Raw genomic sequence first — 23780 nt, 5'->3', positions numbered from 1 at the left:
AAGAAATTTTGTGTTTAAAACTGGTTTTGTGGAGGGGCCACAGTTATGCCTGAAATGGCTTAAATAATAAATATTAAGCTCACAGTTTTCTTTCCCGGAATCCCAAGATGCTTTCTTGAGTTTAATTAGCAGAAGGTAAGAAGGGAAGAAGGGATTTAGACAGACATTTTAAAAAGGAGCAAGGCTGAATAAAGTAATGAGCAGGGTTGCTGTGACATTTTAGAATTGCATTTATGTTACTATTGGCAGCACAGGAAGGTGCTAGTTCAGTAAAGCAACTCTCTTCAGAACTCAGTGGTCTTTTTGGGTGTTTAAAGGAATCATGCAGTTAAGGACATGAACTTGAGGTGGGGACAAAGCTCTTCTCTTACGAGAGTAGCTGTTAAATAATTTCACCAGAATATTGCAGAAAAAACGAGATATGGGTACAGTCTAGTAAAATCAGGGCAAAAGAGGGAAATGTTTGCATTATGTTTCAAATGGAAGCATTCATTCTTGGAAATCTTTTACTTCCATGATCCAGTTATTTCTCTGCCTCTTTTAAAAGGTATATTTCCCTCTTCTGGCGCCCAGAGTGTTGTCTGCTCCTGAACCTTTGCAAGACCTGTTTTAGCTATTTCAAAATTAGGTGCTTGTGCAGATCCTGCCTGTGATAGGAGGTTATCCATTTTATAACAGCCACAGTTGTTATAAAGTAATTGTCCACATTGATTTGACAGAGGAAAGAAGAGTGATACTGGGTTCTCTTATCCCAATTACATGGCCTTGTTGGTTCTGAGTAAGTTGTGTATTTAAAATACTCCTCTGAACAGACAGCTTCATGAAACCTTCTAGCTCACATCTTTGAAGGCAGACTGTAAGGAAATAAAGAAGGCAGGGGTGGTGTTTAAGTCTATCACCCAATTATAGTTGTTTTTACACAGATTTTTGGAGAGAGTCTTTGAAGTTGCCAGCAGCTTCACTGGTTCTGAACTGATGAGATTTAACAAACTATGTAGAAACTATGATGCCATTTATATCCTGGCACAATCCATCCTGTACCCTTCTTCAGCTAGTGGCACTGTGTGAACTCAATCATCAAATCAGTTTACAATTTTTTATGAGTTTTGTATTAATTGTGCATTCAAGTTCAGGAACTGAAATATATGTTCATCTTTATTTAGACATGTTTTAAATATAGGTAGCTTTAGAGTGGCTTTAGCCAAATAGAATCTTCTATTTTGCTTGAAGTTGAACCAATTTGATGACAGTTTTTTGGGGTCCTTTTGGAGACTTTATAAAACAATAAATCTGGTGATGGTGAATCTGTAAAGAGGCAGACAATTGTAAATAGGACCCAATTTGTAGGTTGTTCTTTTGCTTGTTTATTAACCCTGAGCATGTCAGGTTCTACCTTGTCATGCTTGAAGGTTCAGGTTTTGGCATGCTCTGAGCTGACCGACTGTACAAAGCAAAACTAATGATATTTTAGCCATCTTCTTGGCATACAAAGCTACATCTCTTCTTGCAGGAATCACAGGTTTGATGTAGATAAACCTAGGAATTGGGAGATGTGGGGTTAGCTTTTGCATAGTTATACACAAGTAAAGCGTTGTTCTTCCTAAAACACTTTGCATGGATCCTAATGTGCAGTTGCAGTGCTGTGGGAAATATGCTTTTAGAGGTTTTCTGTAACCTTAATTTTTTTTTGGTTTTTTTTACCTTTTTATCAGGTTTTCGGTAAGATACTAAATACCCCCTCTAGTGGCTGATAACCTCGGAAAAAGTGTTTGCTTTCTCAGGACAAATTTAACAGATGAGTAGCACTTTGCAACTACTTCACTGTTAAAGCACATCGAATTGCAGACTAACTCTTCAAGAGAGAGAGGCTGGCCTTTGTGATTCTTAAGTGTTGTGTTGCCCATTAGGATGAAAAATACTGAGCTCTAAAGTTAGGAGGGATTAACTGCAATCATTACTCTTCATTCAAAACCTTCTGGTTTTCCCTGCTCTCAAGAAATTTATGACATTGATAGATTTCCAAAAGGTAAAGGGAATGGAGAGCAACCATTGCATTTTGCAGGCCCTACTGAGGGGTAGACTGATAAAATTACAGAGGTGATAGGACATAATTTTTAAGATTACAAGATTATGCAAAAGTTTATCTATTTCCTAAGTTATCTCATTCAATCAAGTTATTAATGAAAAAAAAAATTTACATTACCCTCTATTTTAGAAGAGTTGGCACTTTTTTCTCTGGGTTAGGGAATGAGAAAGTCAGCTAAAAAAAGTACATTTGTCTGACTAGCTAAATTCTGTGTGTATATTGTTTTCTTTGAAGAGAGTATGAGGCAGGCCTTCAGTGATATGAATTGCTGTCATGCTAGCAATGCAGGCAGAGGGTTTTATCAGCCATGGTAAGCAGTGTCATTGTAGTGACTGCAGTGTGTAGTTGGAGTGCTTTTTTCATTTGGGGAATTCTCAAAATAGCTCAGCCTGTTAGAGATCTAGGATGCAGTGACCTTTAGTGGACCGGAAGATAGGTATCATCTATTGGCTTGAGTCCATAAGGATATTAAAAGAACATACTTGTAGCTGGAGATGTGTTTTGTTCTTGTGCATACTAATATTACAGTCAACAGCAAGAGGTCTTTCTCAATGGGCTTGTAGGAGTATTCTCATTGAGATCAATGGGATTACTTGTGATTAAAGCTAGGCAAGCATATAATTCCTTTTAGGATTTGGTTTTCAGATTAATTTAACAACAAGAGAAGGAAAAGAAACCTATAGTTTTGTTGTTTGTTGTAGGGCATTGTTTTATGTAGATATTTCAGTGCAAACTTCATTTATAGTCATATTTTCTAGATGTCTGATCTGTGTGGGATTTCCTGTCATGAAGAAGAGAGGTTGTACTAATACCTACTTCTCACTTTGCACTTATTATCAGTAGGTCTGAGAGTGCTTTACAGAAGACAGAGGTTCCCACTGTTCTGGAACTGGGGACTATAGGGAAAGGGGGTATGATTTGCTTGCCTTGGATCAACCAGTGAACTTCTGTGAGAATGTAAGGATACAGCCTGGAAATACAGCTTTCCTGCTTCTGCCCAGCCCAGATCTTCAGGCTCTCTGAAGAAGAAAGAGCTTGTAGAAAGGACTGCAGTAATTGGCAGGAAAATGCAGGGGCAGATGTAGTAAGTGTGAAAATATTTCAGAACGTTTTTCTGTATTTGTTCATCATCACTTTCAGTTGTGTTATAGCAAAAGGTTGGAAGCCTCTTCTGACATCAGAGTTTATCTGCAAAGCACTTGCAAATCTATCAAGTGAGGTGGAGAAGCCTCTTCTCTCAGTGGCTGACACAGCGAAAACAAAATGAGCAGTGTAAGCAAGGGAAGGGAATGGGCTGAGATTCTTGGGCATGTCTCATGGGCTGTCCTGTCATCTACACCTCTTGTGATTAGCTCTGAGCAGTTTTCCCAGAAATGAAGGTATGGATAAGTAGTTCACCTTTTTTTTTTTTTTAAACACGAAAAGCACTCAATTTTAAACAGTGTAAGAGTAAGCACTAAACATCAGTTCCTTTGCATGACATAGGTTTAAGCAGAGTCTCAGACACTTAGCTGTGCAGAGACTACTCTGGGGCTTCATTGCTCTACAGGGAAGCTAGGGGACATTGTTCATAGTCCCAGGGACCTGGCAGAGTTCAGCTTCATGATAGTCTTAGTGTTTATGCAGATGTTAAGTCAAAAATGTGGTGAAGGATGTTTCATGCTTTTTTTCCCTTTTTTGAGTTGGTACCATTTTTAGCTTTATTTGGGGTTATTTTCTCAGGCACAGATCGGTAGTGTAGCAATACTGTTGTTTGGTCACCTGGAAAATTAGGATCTGTGAATCACTGATAGCTCCAAAACACTCCATTCTCTTGAATGGACTTTACTGCAAAATAATTACTTGCTGCTTGTTAAAATTCTCTTCTCTTCAAATTCACTTTCAAAAACTGTTACAGAACATTAAAGCTTGAAAGAAATTTTGGGAACATTTTGTGGCTTTCTTTGCTTTAGGCATATGCTAAGTAGCCACATAAAAGCAGTCTTTTGCTTAAAAAGTAGCAGTGATGAGGCTGCAGTTATATGCAATTGTTTATTTACCCACCAGAAGTTTCACAAGACATTCTGCAGTTCAGTCCAGAGCAGTTCCTGGAAACTTATTATAAGTAACAGTTTAATTTTTTTAAGGAGATATTTTTATAAAATAAAAACTGGAGTCCTTCATGTCTGTCTCTAATTTTTTAGGTGCCCCTAAGCAGGCTCAGTACTTTCTTGGATAGTTTCAAACTTAGCAGTGTATGTATATTGAAATGTAATTTGAGTTTCAAACAAAATGAATCTGACTGAAGATAGGTCCCAGAGATATGTAGAGAAGCTATTTTAAAAGTGTTTTTCCCCTTCAGACTAGCAACCAAATCTGTATCATAAAGGATGACTACAAGCAAGAGAACAGGACAAAATGATCATTCTTAGGCATGCATAGACATCACAGAACTTTTGTTTCAATCCTCCATAGTGTGGAATATGTCACATATTAAAACCAGATCTTCAGATTTTTTCAGTACTTCTCATGGTTTTATATTACTTGTGTGGGATGATTTTGCTTCAAATATGGAGCTGCAGGCTCTGGAAAGCAGCAATGTGATGGGTGTCAGTATCACTGTATACTCTGGGGTTAGCAGAACTGTGTTTAAATAAAGGTTTTCATCCTGCTCAGGTATTAATGCTGGAGACAGCATATCTGTTACAACTGCTGTTCTTTATTATCAGCCATCTGCTGAATAGAGTAAAGGTGCTTGTTTGGCAGCTTAACACAGCATCTGTCCATATATCAATGTAATTATATCAACTTTAACTTTGGCAGTCAGCTGGAAAACCATAATTTAATCGGTGAACCTGCATATAAATGTAAAACAATGCAGGTGTATTGTTCAAGGGGCATTTAAAAGCCAGGAAGAAAAGTTCCCCTCTGGCTGTTTCCAAAGTACAGTGGTGCCAGTTAGTATGAGAGATTGTTTTCTGCTGGCAAGCTCTGTGAGCATTGGTGCCTTGAAGTTCTAACTCACTCAGCAGAGCTGGTGTGCCTGTCAGAAGGCTTTGGCTGGGTTGTGATAGCCAGAGACATGGGTGGGAGAGATGAGGAGGTGCTGGCAAGGGTAGATAGTTAAGTCCGTAGCAAACAGCTCTCAAGGAAAATCTACATGGTTGCTCTGTTATTTCCAGGTGCTGCAGTTTTCCTCTGAAATGTCAGAGACTCTAAATGGTCCTGGCAGATTTTTAAGAAAATTTCTGATTCTCATTTTATGTACTATTAATGGTTTGAAGAGAAGGGGTGAAGAGCCTTGGAGGTTACCTTTCTGGCTGTCTTTTTCTTGAAGAAGACTTTACTTTTCTCTCTAGGCTGCAGTAAAAGCAGAGCAAAAATAATCCATCATGCTAACTAAATTCAAACAATAATTTTTTTGCCTTTTTATTTAAGATCTTCAACTGGGAACCTTTGCAGTGTCTCCTTCTAGAAGGTACTTCAGCATATACAGAAGTTAAAGTGTGTAACTGGTTTCCTGCAGAAAAAAAGGTATTTATGCTTTTGAATAAGCTGCTAAATTTGAGTATTTGTGAGTGTTTCCTTGGTGAAAGGAAACATTAACAACACTAACACAATCCACTCTGTTCAGCTTCTGCTTTCTATGCTCTGGGCAGATGTTTCATGCTAAGGGTAGACAATGAGAGCAAGATGTGGTGTACCATGTACAGCAGGTACATGTACCACAGGTTGTAGCATGTACCAGCACCCTGAGATACAGCATCTGCCAGGTCTCTGGGTATTTGAAATCAGAAATTTAAGCTGAGAGAAATCTCAAATTTTCATCTTGATGATTTTACTGTGAATGCTGTGGTCAATCTGGTATTTCCCTGTAAACTTCTGTTGAGGGAGGTTCTGTGACCCTCATCTCAGGGCTCTGCTGCAGTAAGAGAGAAAATATTTTGTATGATGTCTAAACAATAAATTCATCTGAAGGGACCTCTGGAAAGCTTCCTCAGTCTGTTACCAAAAATCAGTAAAAATAAAAACGTCTTCATGCCAGTGTAGCATCATGAAGCTGCCATTCTTTATTTGGCCAGATGCACGAGGGGATATCTCCTCCAAAAATCAGGCATGCTGAATACAGAAGAGGTCCTGTTTATATACAATATTTTACATATATATTCATTGATTTTTTCCCAGAATAAACATACATATGATAATAATTTCCCAGAAATCATTCATATATTTTCCCTCCCCTTTGGATACGTGTTCTTTTGTCCTGGAGTCTCTTTGGTGGTCCCTGGTGGTCCTTGGCAGCAGTATTTTCAGATTAAATACTTATCTGTGAGGTTTCTGCTACTTTTAAGATGCATGTGGTACTTGAACATGTACACTTTAAAACACCAGGCTGAGATTGCTTCAGGAAAGCCTCCTGCATAGTGTTATGCTATTACCTGTGACATTAACTATAAAATATTTTGATTTCTGATGTGAGTCACTCATTCATATTTGTGGGAACAAGAGTTTGTAAACTGCAGGGAATATGCGGGAGGCTTACTGAAATTCTTTATATATCATGGGAGAAGGTGCTTGTACTCATTCTGTAACGTCTAGACATGCCATGAGACATTTTCTTGAAGGGGAGATAATTCCTAAGTTCTGCCTTTTAGCTTGCTTCTGCACTACTTTGCATGGCCTTAGTGATGTTGCACAAAACAGAGGTAAGCCTCACTTCCCCCAGGCTTATCTCAGTGAGTGTTTGCAGTTTTGAGATGTTGGGTCCCACTTGTCATTGCACTGGGGAGGAACACTGGTGCTGGTTGATGGATTTCTTTGGACTTACTCCATTGTTTGTTTTGCTGCTAAATATTCTGTTTTGCTGTGAAATTTTGCAAGAATATTTGGGTCAGTTTTGGGGTTTTTTGGTTTTCTTTTTGTTTTTTGGGGTTTTTTTTGGTTTTTTGTTAATTGCTAATGCAGGAAATATGAAGCAGAAGCACAGAAAGCTCAAAAGCAGAGGGGGCAATGGTACGATGATATATTGGTGTAGAATCAATTATCCTCTTCAACTTTGCTTTTCTCAGCTCTTTTTGTGTGTCATGCAGGGCTCATCTCCCTTGGTAAGAGGAGCCACTTGTGCTGGCTGTCAGTGGGGAAGAGCTTCTAGCAGTCAGTGGCAGCCACCATCCCTCTTGTCCCAGTTCAGAGGGGACCTGTGGTGAGCCTGGCAGGGCTGCCTGCAACCCAGCCAGGGTGGGTGCTGCTGTGATGTGAGAGGCATTCCTTAGAAACAGCATGTGAGCATGAAAGACATCTCCTAAACGTCTCATCAGCTCTCTTTGCTTTCACACAGCCAATTAGGAAAGGGTGGAGAAAATGCTTTTGGATACTGTTGCATTACTTACAATATGACTTTTTTTCAGTATGACAGGAACCAAAGTTCCTGAAAAGCCTTGAAAATGCCTCTGGAATCTTTTTTATTAAAGCTTTAACTCACTGATTTTAAGAAAAAGTGTGAAAGGAATGCAGAGCAGTTTGTGATTTGGGTTTCCTACTTCATCATTTTTGTACTTGAAAGATTATTGTGGCTGTTATCCTCTTGTAAAGGTTTGAAAGAAGTAAACTTTTATATATTCATCTGGGCTCTCAGATGAGAATTCTCTATTCTTCTCTTACCTGGTTTGTAACAGTTCTGAAAAACACCTAATTTACTTTTCTCCCTGAGCAGCTGCAGATTTTGGTGTGTGAGCAAAATAAGGGTAATAAAAAGCCGCAGCAGGGATGCAAACACAGCAATTTTTCTGTTAGCTACGTGTGTAAGCAAAGGTTCCAGAACATACATTTAATGGCTGTTTCTTTTGGTATATTAGCCACTGAACCCTTGACCTGGACCAAATGGCTGGTTGCTGTGGCAACAGGCTGCACAGTTACGGGTTTTGTTCTTAGGTTGAAATCATCTTGCTTCTCTTAAATGTTCATTTTGAGGCGATCAGAAGAAACTAGGAAGTTCTTTTTTCAAAGGAGAGGCAAAAATATTAATGTTCAGCTACCTGAGCCTCTGCAGAGAGACATTCTTTGTTCCCTTGTTCCCTGAAGAAGGTAGTCCGCTCCCCCACTTTCTCCACTTTGTTGAAGCAGAGGTCAGCAGGTCACCAACAAAAAAAAAAACCAACAAAACAAAAAAAAAAAAAAAAAAACAAAAAAAAAAAAACAAACCCAAAACAAAAAAACCAACAAAAAAAAAAGTAGTTCTTGGAAACAACATGACTGTAGGAAGGTCAGGGGAATTTGTTTGCTGAACAACTCCAACTTCCAATCCCACTGAAGGCAATGGGGAAATATTAACAGCTTAACACTCCACTAACCTTGAGAATTTCTGAACTTAAAGTAAGCTCCTGATCAGCTCTTTTCAAGCTGGACTTGTGAGAGACTGGAAAGATTGATGTCTTGGGATGTTATGGGCTACATGTGGTGGAGGAAGGGGCAGTGCCCTGCTCTGTACACCCCCACCCTAGAGCCTGTATCCCAGCCTGGCAGTGGCTGACAGTCCCTGGCACAGCACAGGCAATGCTCCACCCCACCTCTGGAGCCCCCAGCTCAGCTCCTGAGTGGCCAAATGACCAGAAGTCCCACCTGGGGGAAGGGCCCAGGAAGGCCAAAGGGTATTTAAAGCCTAACACAAGGCAGTCAGATGTCTTGACTGTACTGCCTCTTGGAATGTGTGTCTGTACACTGCTGGAACCCAGGAGCTGGTAGATATGTTTGGTTTTTTCTATATCTTTTCTGGTTTTCTTTCTTTCTTGCTCTCTCTTCTAATTCCCTCTTCTTGGACTTTTGAGTAACTTGAAATTGAACTGTATTTGAGTTTAAAGGTTGAATGAGCCAAGTTAATGCTTTAAAAAGTGTTATCTGTTGATTGAATGTTGCACTAAACTTGCCAAATTTGTCTGATTTTCTAAAGTTGCCAGTAAAATCTTTTTTGTTGTTTTGAATTCTTGAGAGTATCTTGGTATTTCTCCTGTGCATCTAACTCAGAGTACACGAACAAACATAAGCCCTTTTAAAAGTCTCAATGATCATGGTTGTTTGGAGCCTTAAAATACTAAAAAAAGTTCTTGCTGTGACAGTGGTCAAACACTGTGGCAGGGGCATGGGAGGTTAAAGGATTGCCAGCTATGGGGGCAGTCAGAACTCAGCATGGAGAGCCATGGTGAGAGCAACTGAGTGACCTTCTGGGGCTCCTTCCAGCTGAGGTCATTCTGCAAGTCTGTCTCTTTTTTCTCTTTGGCCACAGAGAAAAGCAAATGTGATGGAGAGCCCAGACCAGGACTCTGCCTGTGGGTGGTACTGAAAATGAGTTTTGTGTTTACATTGTCCTCTTTTACCACACCCCCCCTCCCCCTGCACCTCAGCCCTACACACTTCTCTTTCCTGGTGAATAGTGCCATAATGCCATACCTCAAATACTTGGTAACAAAATGTCACTGTAATTCCCCTAGAGAACTCTTTGATATATCACTAATTTATTTTCTTACACTAAACATGCTGCTCTGTGTTTTGCCTTTATATCTTTTTGGCATATGTAAAATGAGTGGCCTTCAGCACCGTAGGCAGGAGCTTAAAGGAAAACAAAATACAGACATGGCATGTGATTGGAGGGGGGATCTTTTTTCCTTTGTGCCAGCAGCTGTCAACCTCTTGCACTTCCAAAACAGTCCCTTAGGGCTTTTTGCTGCACTGTGATCCTGTCAGACAAGAGGCACAAGGAGGAGTTAAGTGGGGTTGTCCACTTACCCATCTCAGTCTCAGAAAGATGTGAAGGGCTGCAGCCAAGTAGTGTAAACAATCTAAAGAGTTCACTCAAGTGAAGGGATTGGCAGTGGCAGGAAGAAGGAAACAAGAAACAGAGATTGAAGGGATGCTTTCACGAGATGGAAGGAACAAAAAATGAAGAGGGTCTGATCTGACCTGACTCATTTTAGGCCATTTTCATGTAAATCTTCAATTAATTTACAAAGTGTTTCTAGTCCTCAGGATGCTGGAACAGTGCAGGTTAGAAAGGTTTCATCAGTTGTCAAGTGCTTCTGCAGATCAACAGCAAATCATAAGACCAACAGAAGAATTTATTGCCAGAGGCCCAGAGCCCAGCCAGTGAGTGCAATACCTTTCTCACCCTCCATATCATGCAGTTGTGTCAGCCATTGCATTTGGGAGATGTAAATCTTAAAAGAGATGCCTGCTTGTCATTAAAGAGATGGCAGAGCTTTCTTTGGGCATGGAAATGTCAAGCAAGCATCTGGATCAGATTCAGTGGCTGGTTACAGCTTGACACTGTAGGCTGTGCTGGTGGTTACGTGGGGAACGCAAAGATGCTCCCTGCTTCCTGTCCCAAAGTATTCCAGCCATGCTGCTGAGCACTGGGACTGTGTGTGTGGAACCGTGCTGCAGACACTCAGGAAGTCAGCAGGGTTTATATAAAGCTCTGCTGGGTTTGCAGAACCTTTTGGCTCCTTTCCAGCTTGGAAGTGGCAATATAAATAGAAGAATGTCTCACTTTTGAAGTCTGCCTTCTATTCATGGAAAGGAAGAACTTTGCTGGAGCTGTGATTTAATAGCTGTTAAATACAAATCTCAAGACCAGTCCTATGACAGGCTGAACTGCTGGATCCCATTTCAATGGGATATGAGTGAGCTCAGTAGCCTATAGCATCACATCTGTTATTTGGTTGCTGACACCTGAATAAAGTGCGGTGCTATGAAAGCAGAGTTCAAGAGTATCCATTCTCACACCTTCCTTCCCAGTTGCACTTGTCCCTGTTACAAGAAAAAAGTTGCCTTTTCTTTTTCCTTTTGGACAGATTAGCAAAATGTTTGGGACAGTGGTGGTTGGAGTTGGAATTGCTGGCTTAGCACGAATCCGAGACTTGATGAATCCGATGCCTTCCAGCCCTTCTGAGCACCTGAAACTCATTGGATTTGTATCCAGGTTAGAAATTTCATCTTACCATGTCTAATATGTATATTGCAATGTTTTTTCTTCTTTTTCAAGCCAAGAAGGGAAAATTTGTGCAAATATGCCTGTCATTCTGAGTGGCAGCTCAGAAGTGAGCACAGAAAGATTTGCAAGAGGGAACAAATAGGTTACCCTAGTGAGAGATCTTCCAGAAATTACTAAAATAAAAACTGAGAGACATTTTTGCTGTAGAATCTGTGTGATAACAAGAAATTGTCTGACTGGAATTTCCTGTAGATTTAAGGTTGTGCAGACAATAAGTGCATTAATGATCTCGTGTCTGCATGGCACTTCTAGAAATGTTAAAAAAGTAAGTTTTACAGAGTTTTAAAAAGTTCTTTTGCAAAAACATGTTTCAATGCCCCCAATACTCCAACTTCATAAAAAAAATCTAGTATTTTTTTTAAACCAGGTATTGAACCTGTAATTATCTGAAGAAAATGCCATGATTTGCTACATGCAGCAAGGTTGCTTTTTATCCCTCTTATGCTTCTTAGAGAACAAGTTTTTCTCACTAGTTTGGAACTGTGGAAATTTAGTGTGGACCTTCCTCTGAGCGTTCCTGCTGGACTGTCTGACCCATTACAGTGGAGCATAAAAGTTTGAAACAGGCAGTACCTTTAATGGATCTCAGGTTGTGAATGTATTTTTCCAGCTATATCTAAATTGTGCATCATTTTTTGAGACAGAAAGGACTGATCAGGTCACCCATTTTATTTTCCTACCAAATACATTTTTGGTTCTCTGATGCCTCTGTCAGTGCTACAGGTAACCTTGAAGAGCAATGAAGACAGGGTTTCTACCACTGTTTTTTTGTGAGAAACAATGCTGTTAAAATGCATGATTCACAGAAATCTTCCTTGCATCCCCATCATACACAATCACCACCTGTCTTTGCTTTCAAGTCCTGCTTGTAGCCTGCTTCCCTCCCCTCTGTCACCTGTCCTAACACTGTCAAGGTGCCTGCTCTAGTCAGTAGTAATGCAAAGGGCTTTTGGAGGGATTGTGTGTTTTTCATTCTCAGCTGGAGCTGTGCTCAGCTTACTGCCCAAGAGAGCTTTCCCCTTAGCACTGGCATGCTGTGTGTGTTGCAAGGTGAGCCATCACAGCCAAGCATCTGCTTTGTCCCTCTCCTGCATGTCTGTACTTGCAGTTGTGTGTATCCCTGCCATCTCGAGTGCTTTTGTCCACATTGTCGAGCATGGTGGGGAGAAGTTCTCCCTTAGGAGCACTGTCCTCTTTCAAGTCATTCTTTGGTAATAATGCTTATTCAAAACCAACACACCAGAACCAAAAAGGACTTGACAGATCAATAGCAGGCCAGTTTCTGGACTGATACCACCACCTGCACACTGGTCCATTTTTTTTTGGTTCTCTTCTCCATTCCACTTTTGTCTGTAAGTGCTCGTGCTCTTCCTGGATAAAAAATTGGTTGTTATACCCTGGTTGAACTCAGTGAGACAGTGGTCCATGGGAACAATTTTTAAGTACTGCTACGCAACTTGTGCTGGGGAAGAATGGACTGTGACAGTTATGCTCTGGTTGTATTTATGCTAAATGTGCAGGAGAAGTTTTGGCAATATTAATGAGGCTAAACAGATTAGCCTGGAAGATGCTCTGAAAAACAAAGACATCCATGCAGCCTTCATCAGCACAGAGAACAAAAGCCATGAAGAAACCATCAGGTATTTTGGGGGGTTTTCCCCTCTTCTTTTCCCCCTTTCCCCTGTATTTTGGAAGCACAGAGGAGCTGTGTAAAGCTGTTGCAGGAGAAGATATGAACACTGAAGAAAGATTACCAGAGTAGAAGCCTGAAGTGAATGATAGTGAGTTCCCTAGAGCACCAATAAGCCCTGGAAGAGAGTAGGATTTAAGATGCATTAATTTCCCAAGTAATTCCATTTCTGCACCTCTAGGCCTGTGTTTGATGGACAGGCAGCTTAAAACAGGATTTAAAGCCTTTCCTCACAGATTATATTGTGGAAGGGTAGTCCAGTGCCTCACTCCAGCTGCTTGCGTGTCTGTAAGTCAGAAATTGCAGTGCTCAACACTGTAGGATTTTAGCAACTTGATGTAGGGGAGTGAGGGAATTCTGTGGCAAAAGAAGAATTAAAACCCCACTCCCCTGCTGTTTAAGTGTGTGATGTAGGCACCACACCATCGTTCCTAGGAAAGTTGCCATTTATTTCTGTTACTCCATATTGTGCATGTCTCCATGTGAAGCTGCCTGTGGGAATCAGAAGCAGCTTGCATGGTGAGAAAGGATTAGGATAATATTCTTTTTAATGGCTGATTTTTTATCCCTTTCAGAATGTTCTTAGAAGCTGGGAAACATGTCCTTGTTGAGTACCCCATGGCTTTGTCTGCTAAGGCAGCCCATGAGCTCTGGGAGATGGCTGAGCAGAAAGGTAACACATTTGTTCTGAAGCACATAAGCAGTTTTACCTGTTGGGTAGCACCAAAGGCACTAACTCAAAGGCACGTCTCCAGCCTACTTTTAGTCATCACATGCAAGGGAGTATGACTGTCTCAGAGATGTGCCTGTCTAGGATTTAAGACTTGTGCCAGCAGGGGAACAAACACACAAATGTCATTGCTAGGAGTAAAATATCTTTGCCCTCACAAAACTCTAGCCTCTATTTGTGACACTTAGAATGCAGTTAAAGAGGAAAACTTCTGTCACTGTGATAGTAAAGCACTTGATGAGTGCAGCTATTGAACTTGTGCAATTCCCTGTCCTCTCTCTGCCTGGAAACGAATCTACAGACAGCTCTCCCAGCTTCTAGCATTTGTGATGTGCTGGCCACACACAGCTGCTCATGCTACTGTAGGCCAGCAAGGCATTCCTGTCTGAAAGACAGCTTGTCTATAAGGAAAATCTCTTTATTTCCAGAAAGTGTGTGGTCCTATCCCAGTGGTGCAAAGGGTCAGAAACTGGCAGTCAGCTGGGGCCAGTGGGGATGAATGGGGCTGCAAGGGGAAGAGCAGTGCTGGGCAGAAGCAGAGTGCAAATCATTTGGACAAGCTGCACTTTTTATACCACTACTTCTTAAAGATCTCCTTTGTGACTTTTGTGCTGAAACGCTGGAGGTGTAGGATTTCTGCTTTGCCGTTTCCCTGTACCAACACCAGTTACTGCCTTGTTGCTCACCAAATGGTTTCCCATTGAGCAGAATTTATGGCTCTTTTTTTGAAGCAGCAGCAGTTACTGTCAGCAGCCTACAATGATTCTCCTGGAAATCTTCCAGAAAAACACATACTGAATGAAAGACACATTTAACTTGTATTGGACAACCTCTATTTCAAAGTAGCCCAATTCATTGCAGTTGGAGCGAGGTATTCCTTAACATATTGTTCCAATCTGGCTCTGAGCATTATGCTATTTTTCCCTTTTCTTTTTCTTTCCTACTGCTCTGGGAGGAAAAATGCAGAACAAGGAAATGTGAAGGGAAAGAGGCCAAGAATTAATCCATCCGTTACTCTGAAGACTCAAGTTTCAGCCTTAGCTGGGTGCTGGCTTTCATTACAGAGTCTCTGTTAAACGTAGTGGCTACTGTTCCTGCTGTCTCTATATTTGTTGTCTCCTGAAAATCCTTAACCCAAATTGATGCTTCAGCTCAGGGCCCATGTTTCCATGTTTGATTTTCTTCCTGACATCACTTTGTGAGCCATGCATGAATATTTCTGCATGAGTTCCCACGGGTGGATAGTGAATTAGGCATGACTTTGATTCACACAGAAAACTTTTATTTAATCTGTCCTGATTTTTTTTTGTGGTTTTTGTCTTGTTTTGTTATTTCAATGGCAGGTAAAGTACTCCATGTGGAGCATATTGAACTTCTTACTGAAGAGTACAAGCAGCTGAAAAAAGAGGTGGCTGGGAAAGACCTGGTGAAGGGAACATTGCATTTCACAGGTCAGTAGCTCTGAAGAAATAAAAAGTCCATCTGGATTTGCTCCCCAGGGATACCAGTGCTGCCAGACTTCATTCAGTCCTTTCACACAGGACTGTCTATAAACTGAGTAGAGACACAGGTACTGGTTCTGGATAATTCCCTTGTTGAATTCACATACACCTTTCTGTCCTCAACATGTCCTGAAGGGTTTGTTGTATATGTACTTTGTGCAGCCCTCTCTGGCACAGCTTGTCAACTGATCCATTTCGACATTAAATGTGTTTATTGACTTTCCTACTCAGTCCATCCACTGACCTTTCTACACCCTGATCTTTAAGCCTGCAACACTGCACTTTCTTCATCCTTTCCTATGCAGAAGACATTATTCTATTTCCTGTTCCTCAAGAGTTTCTATTCCACCAGGTAGTGTCCTTGATGAAAACAAATCAGGATTCCCAGCTTTCAGTGGAATTGCCCGTCTGACGTGGCTAATTGATCTCTTTGGAGACCTCACTGTTACCTCTGCCACCAGAGAGAAGCAGAAGGATAAGAATTATTCCAGAATGACTGTTCACTTTCAGACAGCAAACAAGAAGTGAGTAATGTCTGTGGCAGCATGTGAGCCAGGCTCCTCATCATCTGCAGGACTTCTGCCTGCAGAAGTTCCGCATTCTCTTCTCCTCTTGTGCAAACAGAATGGGTGGAGGCTGGGATCAAAGTGTACATATCTTTTAAAGATTCATTTTATAGTATTGAGTTTGATCCCCTTTTATTATGTGGTGACAATATCCTTCCTGTCAACTAGGATATTTTTAATAGCCTTGCTAAAAAGTGGTATATAATAACTATGAAGTAAGTCCCTAGTATTTCATTCTGTCACTTGACTACTCAGCTTGGTCCAGAGAGTGGTAAAAACTCTGAGGTTTAGTCATTCTGGGCCATCTGTGCAAAGTTCATGTCCTTTCAAATAAGTTGAAGTTACTTACAACATCAGTTAAAAGCAACCAGATACAATTTGAGAATTATCTGTTATGAAAAGGTAGAGAGAAATTATCCAATGGTGATGGAACTCCTTGTTCTTTTTTTTTTTCTTTTTTTTTTTTTGATTGCAGATATGCTGATAGACCTCTTAAAAAGCCCAAATCTAACCCAGCATTTTAGATAAATATCTAGTTAAAGTAGTAACCTGAAGGACTGGCTATTTGAGGAGTGAATAATCAGGACTCCTTTAAACTCTTAACTTCGCCACAGGTCTGGTTAAGCATTTCATCAGCCACTCTACAAACCCATTGCAGTTTATCTTGGGATTATCATCTTGTTTTAGCAATCTTCCTCTCTCTTTAAATAAAACAGCATTTCCAATTCCTTTTGAAATGCACTTGTGAGAGGACAGAACTCTGTATACAAGTTCTGTTTACCCTCTTAGCAATTTGCTAGTAACATAAGTAGCTGTGAAGATCTAGATAGGGTGAGATTTTGAACTAAATCCAGCAGATGGAACTAGCGGGTGGTTTAAACATTTCCCTGGCTGTCCTGTCTCCTGGGTAGTCCTTAGCTGCTATGTGTGATATTTGCTGGATACAGAACTGGTTCTGGATTACTTTTTTTTTTCCTGCTCTAACCAATCTGCACTAACCAATATTTGCTTCTCTTGGCCACTACTATTTGTATGGATGAGTGTTTTCTCACCATAAGTGTTTTAATAACTTTGGGGACAGTCAGTTTTATGTTCCTGGGATAATTTAGGGTGGGTGGAAAATTACATAGCGTTCCTGTATTGTGTTCAGTGCTGGGGCCATATTTCCTGCTGACCTTCCCCCACTGACGTCAGGGGAGTTACTGCAGTAGAGAATTTGGCCCACTCTCTGTCAAGTGAAGTTATGGCCCAGCAGTAATGGTGGTGGTGTTACAGATCTAATTTTCCCAACCTTTATTTTGCTGAATATTGGGAAAGGTCTGTACCTTTCATGAGAGCTATCCCATCCTTTTTTGAAAGACATAATACAGTAACCTTGAGAAATCAGGTTAATTCATCCTATTTTCTGCCTGGAAAATACAGCAGGTGCAGAATGCAGAAGCCTGTGTTCTGCTTGTTAAGCAGGGATTTGTGTAAAGGGTATAGTCTGTCTCCAGTGCACAGCCCACCCTCGCTGCTTGTCTGGCTCTGGGTGGATTTTGGAGGTGTGTGTTAATGCCTGCACCCAGCTATTTGAGAGATGACCTCTGCCTCTGTTGTGTGTCCAAGACAGCTGAGCTGACGGCCTCTCTGTGATACAACATTGAGCAATCCAGAAAGAGCCAAGCCTCTACTGACAGCGCGTCTGGTTTGGGACTGCAGTTCCTGTCCCAGGATTACAAAGCTTGGATTCAGTAAATGTCAGAAATCAATTTTTAGTGCAAGCTGGAGAGATAATGATTTGGGCAGCATTTCTTTTAATGTTAACTAGGGATAGGGTCAAACTGTATAATTCTTATCCAAGCTAAGGGAGCCTCTCATTGATTTAACAGTAAATTAAAAATATTGGCATTTTCAAAGAGTTAAAAGGAAAATGTTTAAAAGAAGTTGAAGAGATTTCCTAAACATATACTGACAAGAAACATTTGAAGCTATCTTTTTATGGAGAGCTAAGCTTACAGAGTCTAATAAAATATCTTCAAATTGAACATTCATAGAAAATGATGTAATAGATGCTTTCTGCAGAAGTCGCTGCATAAAATTTTAAGCTGAGTGGACCCAGAATTCTTTCAAGCATGAAACCAGCTTAATTCTTCTGGCAGTACAAAGAGTATTTGCTTCATATTGGTTTGTGGAGCTATTGCAGTCCAGCGAGGTTCACTCATTATTTGAGGAAAAAGGGAATTAGAAAAGCAAAAAGTCTTTTTCAATGTAGCTGAGAAAATGCAATCAATTTACAGTTTGGAAAGACAAAATGGCCATAGAAAGTCAGAGTGTTTTCTTCACTGCAGACCATTTGCTTTGCAGTCAGTATAAAGGTGGTTTGTTAGTGCTTGATTAAATTTTCTTTTTCTTCGACTACCCAACATATGTAACCCAGCTTTGTTCAGATACCAAAAACGTTGGATTTGATGCTTGTAAGTAGCTCTACTAACACTTCTAAATAACTAAATGTTTCTGTAGCTAGATAATACTTTGCTACAAATCTTTAATGAAAGTGGATAAATTGTCTATGAAAAAAGCTACAGCCCTTCACAATTTTCTGATCTAAAATACAAATCTGTTTCTTAAGCTACAAAATTGCTTACATAATGTGTGGTCTTGCAACATGCTTATCTTTATAGCAAAACAAGAGGCTTATTTCAGAGTAGAAGTTGTTGTTAATTAAAAATGAATACATTTTGCTTACCAATCAACCTCTCCTTGGGAATGTGACTAAAAATCCAATTGCAGAAGAAGATAAATCTATTAGTAAATCCAACATTTTCCTCCTCACTGATCTAAATCAGTCATTCTAATCACTTTGAATAAATTCTGCCTGCTCTGCATGTTTGTACTTCTGGTTCAGTGGCTTCCCAAGCTACAGCAGAAGGCGTACACTTGAGCCTGATCACTGGTGTGCATCTGCTCTAGATCACCCCAGGGAGGTGATCCTGCACTGACAGGGCCTGTTTTGGATCATATCAAGAGTTCTTTGCTATTACATGATGGAAATCTTTGCCTGGGCCTGCCCACAGGTTTCTTCATGCCTACCCACCTGAGATAAAGCAGGTTTAGTAACAGTGGTCTGAACCCTCTGAGACTCTTTATTATCATAGGAATATAAAACCAGCTCTGTCAAGTCAGAGCAAAGCCCAGCTTGCTCAGCAGCCTGCCTCTGACCCAGATCAATGGCCTTTAGCTCAGGGAAGTAGGATGGGAACACAGAAAGCACTGAGCAATATGCCCCCCAGACGCCCTTCTGGCTTGCAGTGACATGTAGTCCTGGGACTTCCTAAAACACATGGTGCCTTTGCATTTATTAGTCTTCTGAGATTTTTTTTTTGGTGCACTTCTTGCAGGCTGTGATTTGGGTATTTTTTTCCCCCTCCAGTTGTTTCATTCTGTTCAGTCAGGTTCATCTGGCCATGCTTAATTTGTAGGGGAAGCGGTGGAGATGTGGAAGTACAGGTGAGCAAAGAATAAGTGATATAATGATTTAAATATAGAAACTGAATCCAAGAGCATAAAAGATGAGAGGTGCAGAAACATTAAGCTGAGCACTCTGCAGAACGTGTTCAGGGCAGATTGACAAGGACTTTCTTTCCAGATCTAATGATACTGAAGATTTAATGGGCGGTACTTGGAGACAGAATTTATTCTTCCAGGCTATTGATGCCTTCATAATTTGTGAGTGGCAGACTAAAGTAGGCCATAAAGGACTGTGGAGGGGCCATCAATAACCAAGTAAGAAAAATAATGTGCATCCTCTAAACACAGGCAGTAGTGAGTGCTGATGAATGAGCTGCAGAAAGGCAATGGTACGGCTCAGGCAGTTGACAAAAGACCAGGGAGGGAGCATTGTGACTGTGGCTGATGTTGAGGGCCATTCTTCAAAGGCATTGCAGTGTTGGTTCTAGGAGTCTGTTAAGACCCCTGAAGTGGCACAGCATGTCCCATGGCTCCTTTCCCTCAGCCAAGAGGGAAGTTGGGAGGGAAGGTGTGAGCTATGCAAGTCAATAGCCAATACCACCAGGCTTGGTCTGGAGACTGTGCTATTGTGTTGGTGAAAGACAGGACTCTGCTCTGATTAAGAAAGGCCTGCTTGAGAGTCTCTGTAGGTACAATTTTTAGGATCAGCACAATGCTCCCAATGATGAGAATGAAACATTTTAAAAGTTCAGAGAGTCTTGTGTCTGTGTCAGTGAATTTGTTCACTGGGGTTCAGCTCGCATAGTAGCACCTAGGTCATCATTATGTACCCATGTGACTTAAATCTGTTCTTGCTGGAGGAATAACTAGACATGGAGGGCCTTTTGAGTTTAGCTGTGACTGCATTATGTACACAATATTTGGACATCTAACTGCACTTTTCATCCAAGTCCACAAACAAACAGCCCACAAACTTCCCTCTTCCTTATGATGTGGCTTGATGTTGTTTGCTCCACTTTGTGCATAGGGAAAACAAAGCTGGACAGAGCTTAGAGGGTGTGGTGGAAGTCATGACATGAAACAGTGGCAGAGTTAAGACTATTGCCTTCTGTTGACCTCTATAACCACAAGGCATGTTGGTCAGGACACATTGCCTTAATATGCAATAATTGATATTCAAAAATGGTGCATTTATTAGAGCATTTTCTGGAAATACAGAGAAAACAACCCAAACAAATTAGAATTGTTGATTCAGTTTCTTAATTAATACTTTTTTTCTGCTCCTTCGTACTAGACCCTTGACTTGGATTGAAGAAAGAGGACCAGGGATGAGACGTGAAAAGAAAATCAACTTCTGTTTCACAAGTGGTTGCCTGGAGAACTTCCCTGAAGCCCCAAGGTCTTCTGTGGGCCTTTTCATGCAGGATCAGAATCTCTTTGCCAAGAAACTGCTGGGCCAGGTCTCCAAGGAGGAGCTGGCTGCTGAGAAATGGCGAATTTTGCGGTGTCTTGACCTTGCCGAGGTGATCCAACAGTACTGTGAGGAGCCAGAGAAAATCTATTCCTGAGATTGCTCTTAGGGAAGGAAGAACACGGCAGACAGAAAAGCTGTAGGGCTAGAACTCACTGTTGTCATCAAGCAGTTGCTATTTCTGTTTCATTACCTTCTTTTTGACTATTTGTGATTCCTGGGCTCTCCAGGTGTTCTGGGGCAGTCTGGGCTATACCCTGTGCCTTCTGGTTTGCACCAGACAAAAGCAATTCCCTTGCTCTGATGCATCCCTGTCCTGTCCTGTTGTTAGAAACCTAGCAACAGCGAGCTTTGCTATGATTCAGCTGGGAATATGCCTGACAGTAGATCCTACAGGACTGTAAATACTATATATAATCCTGTCTCCCAGGGTCTGTCCCCCCATTCCAGATATGTCTGGAAATGAAATGTCTCAATAGTATTCATGTACTATTTTTGAGAATGAAGTTCCAGTTCAGTTTTCCACCTCTTTACTTGAAATACAGAACTTGTGCCACCACAGTCTTGACCTTTTCCTCCAATTGCCCTGAATATTTCTGTGTGTTTGCTCTAATTAGGAGTCTTGCCTGTTAGGTATTGGTGGGGGGGAGGGGGGGGGTGGTTTGTGTGTCCTTTGGTTTTTTTGGGGGTGGCTGGTTTTCACACTAGAGGTCAGCTATGGTCAAATTAAATCTGTATTGGTATCAAACCAGAATAGAAGAAGAATCTTGGCTCTGATAGAGAGATGTTGATTTCATTCAGTTTCCCTGGTGCCCTGTGCCAATGTAGAAATCTTTTCCCAGCAGAGATGAGAAACATGCATTGAACTAATGCATTGCCTGCCTGCTCTCTACTGAACCTAAATATTTTTGGTTTTGTACTGGAAGCAGCATATTATTCTCCTTCATTTGTGTTCTAATTCAGCATGGGAGTGGATCATAGCAAAAAAATAATAAATATTTTACATTTAAGAAATCACTGATGCACTCCTGGAAACAGAGAAATTAATTTGGAATAGTGATAAATTTAGAATAGCACTGTAGGAAACAGCAATTTGCAAATATATCCATGTGTTTATGTTGTGGTTTATCCCCAGCTGGCAACTAAGCACCAGGCAGCTGCTTGCTTCTTGTACCTCAGTGGGATGGGGGAGAGAATCAGAAAGGTAATAGTGAGGGGGAAAAAAGGTGGGTTGGGATAATGACAGTTTAACAGATAAAGCAAAAGCTGCATGTGCAAGGAGAACAAAACAGGGAATTCATTCACTGCTTCTGATGGGCAGGCAGGTGTTCAGCCACTCCCAGGAAATCAGAGCTACATCACACACCACAGCTACTTGGGAAAACAAGTGCCATCACTCTGAATGTCCCCCCTTCATTATCCTTGCCCAGCTTTATATGCCATATGGTATGGAATACTGCTTTGTGGTCAACTGTCCTGGCTGTGCCCACTCCCAAATTCTTGTGCACCCCCAGCCTACTTGCTGGTAGGATGGGGTGAGAAGCAGGAAAGGCCATAAGGCGGTGCAAACACAGCTTAGCAATAACTAAAACATCCCTGTGCTATCAACACTGTTTCCAGCAAAATATAAAACACAGCCCCATGTTAGCTGCTCTGAATCAAATTAGCTCTACCCCAGCCAAAACCAGCCCAGATTATAGCATATGACACCTGTGGGAATGGGTCTTTAGCATTTTTACTGTAGTCACAGGATCACATATGAAAACATTATCACTTCCCTAAAGAAGCATTTTAGTTTTAGAAGCCTAAGCACTGCACAATGCTATTAACAATTCCTCTGGTTGCCTTTTACTTTCTAATTAGAGCATCTGCTGATGCTGTATTAATATAGAAGCCAACCTCAGTCTGTGCAATTGTTTGTTCAAACCAAAATAGTATTTTTTTTCTATTTTATCATTTGGGCAATTTTTTTAATAAGGGAGCATATATGTTGTGAATGTGCACATAATTGCAGCCAGTCAATACTGACAATTAAAAGTCTTCCTTTGGGTAAATGTTCATTCAGGAGTTGGATACAATTCAGTCTGCTGGAAACGAGAAAGAAAAATCCGTACAATTTTCTCCCAAATCAGTCAGATTTTAGCACTGACTGGAGCTTGATGTGTGAATGAATTCTGCATGTGGCATTTGTTTCAATCTACCCTATCTGTTAAAATCAGTGAACATTCTTATGTTGCCTTCAGTGGATTGAGACCCACGTGAGTTGGCAGCAGATTTCTGCAGGCAGATGCTGTGCTTGTCCACCCAAATGGATACCTTACTGAGCATTCACAGGGTGCTGCTGTGTTGGATATGGCATGGGCAGATCTGATGCTCTGTGAGGGAGAAAAGTGGACTTTTGGCAAAACACAAACAGTCCATCTGGGATTGGAATTAATTAGAATCTTCTGTGTGTGTCTGCCAGGTATGACAGCCAGTGAAAGTTCTTGTTCCTTGATGAGCTCCTGATCTTTGAATATGGGGTGAATGCCACTTGTTTACATGCTAACTCACAATGGGTAGTTGGGGAGAGAGGGAAAAGGGAAAGGAGATTCACACGTCTCTAGGCATCAGAATTAGTCAGCACATCTCCCTGAGCATGCTCTGCAATTGCTGGTGAGAGCAGTATTTCCCTAGGAAACAAATTCATGGGAGCTGTGTAGAGCAGCAGTATAATATTGTGCAGTGAATTGTCCTCTAGAGAAGCTTGCTTCTATAGAGAGCACCTGGGGAAATCAGCTGGTTAATTTGAGCTAGGGAAGGCAGATGCCTAGAGCTTGGATATCCCACACTCTCCTTCATTCCCCTCCCATTCCTTCTAGCTGACCTGCTAACCTACTACTGCCTGTCCTGCTCCTGGAAGCCTGCATCATTTAAATGGCTTTTCCTTCTGCCCTGTGAATTTGCCAAGGTACTGTGGTTGTTTGTATATGGGAGCTACTGGATGTCTAGTTCCAAATGTATGTATTGTTTAACCAGATGTTAAACTCACCAATAAAATACTGGAGCTTGTAATCATTCTTTTTTATTCCCTTTGTCCTTCATTAGCAGTTCCCATGGCCTGTGCTGAAAGTGGCTCTGTTGCAACTGGTTTTTTTCCCCTTTACTCCTCAAGGCCTGTGAAATCCTGCCAGGGTCTACAGGCTGTGATAATATCCCAAAGACCTCAGTTGCCTCCTTCTCCTATTTCAAAGTTCTGAATACAGGTGTGGTAGGATTTGTGA

General features: G+C 41.1%; 1 protein-coding gene across 2 annotated transcripts in view; it reads left to right on the top strand.

Annotated features, from left to right (window-relative positions):
* Positions 1 to 23571, top strand: part of BLVRA (biliverdin reductase A) — a 29508-nt gene extending 5937 nt beyond the window's left edge. The window contains exons 2-8 of one of the 2 annotated variants that reach the window (XM_066557155.1): positions 5504 to 5599; positions 10909 to 11036; positions 12629 to 12748; positions 13374 to 13471; positions 14872 to 14979; positions 15383 to 15554; positions 20341 to 23571. In XM_066557155.1, coding sequence (XP_066413252.1) covers positions 10918 to 11036; positions 12629 to 12748; positions 13374 to 13471; positions 14872 to 14979; positions 15383 to 15554; positions 20341 to 20614 — 891 coding nt within the window. In that variant the 5' untranslated portion in view covers positions 5504 to 5599; positions 10909 to 10917 and the 3' untranslated portion in view covers positions 20615 to 23571. The remainder of the gene's footprint in view (positions 1 to 5503; positions 5600 to 10908; positions 11037 to 12628; positions 12749 to 13373; positions 13472 to 14871; positions 14980 to 15382; positions 15555 to 20340) is intronic. The other variant, XM_066557164.1, reaches the window with a different exon arrangement.
* Positions 23572 to 23780: the final 209 nt, after the last annotated feature.

The sequence above is a fragment of the Molothrus aeneus genome, chromosome 1 (assembly GCF_037042795.1).
Source record: "Molothrus aeneus isolate 106 chromosome 1, BPBGC_Maene_1.0, whole genome shotgun sequence".
Classification (NCBI taxonomy): Eukaryota; Metazoa; Chordata; class Aves; order Passeriformes; family Icteridae; genus Molothrus; species Molothrus aeneus.
The sequence above is the reverse complement of the archived record's forward strand: the minus strand, read 5'-3'. Positions and strand labels throughout refer to the sequence as shown.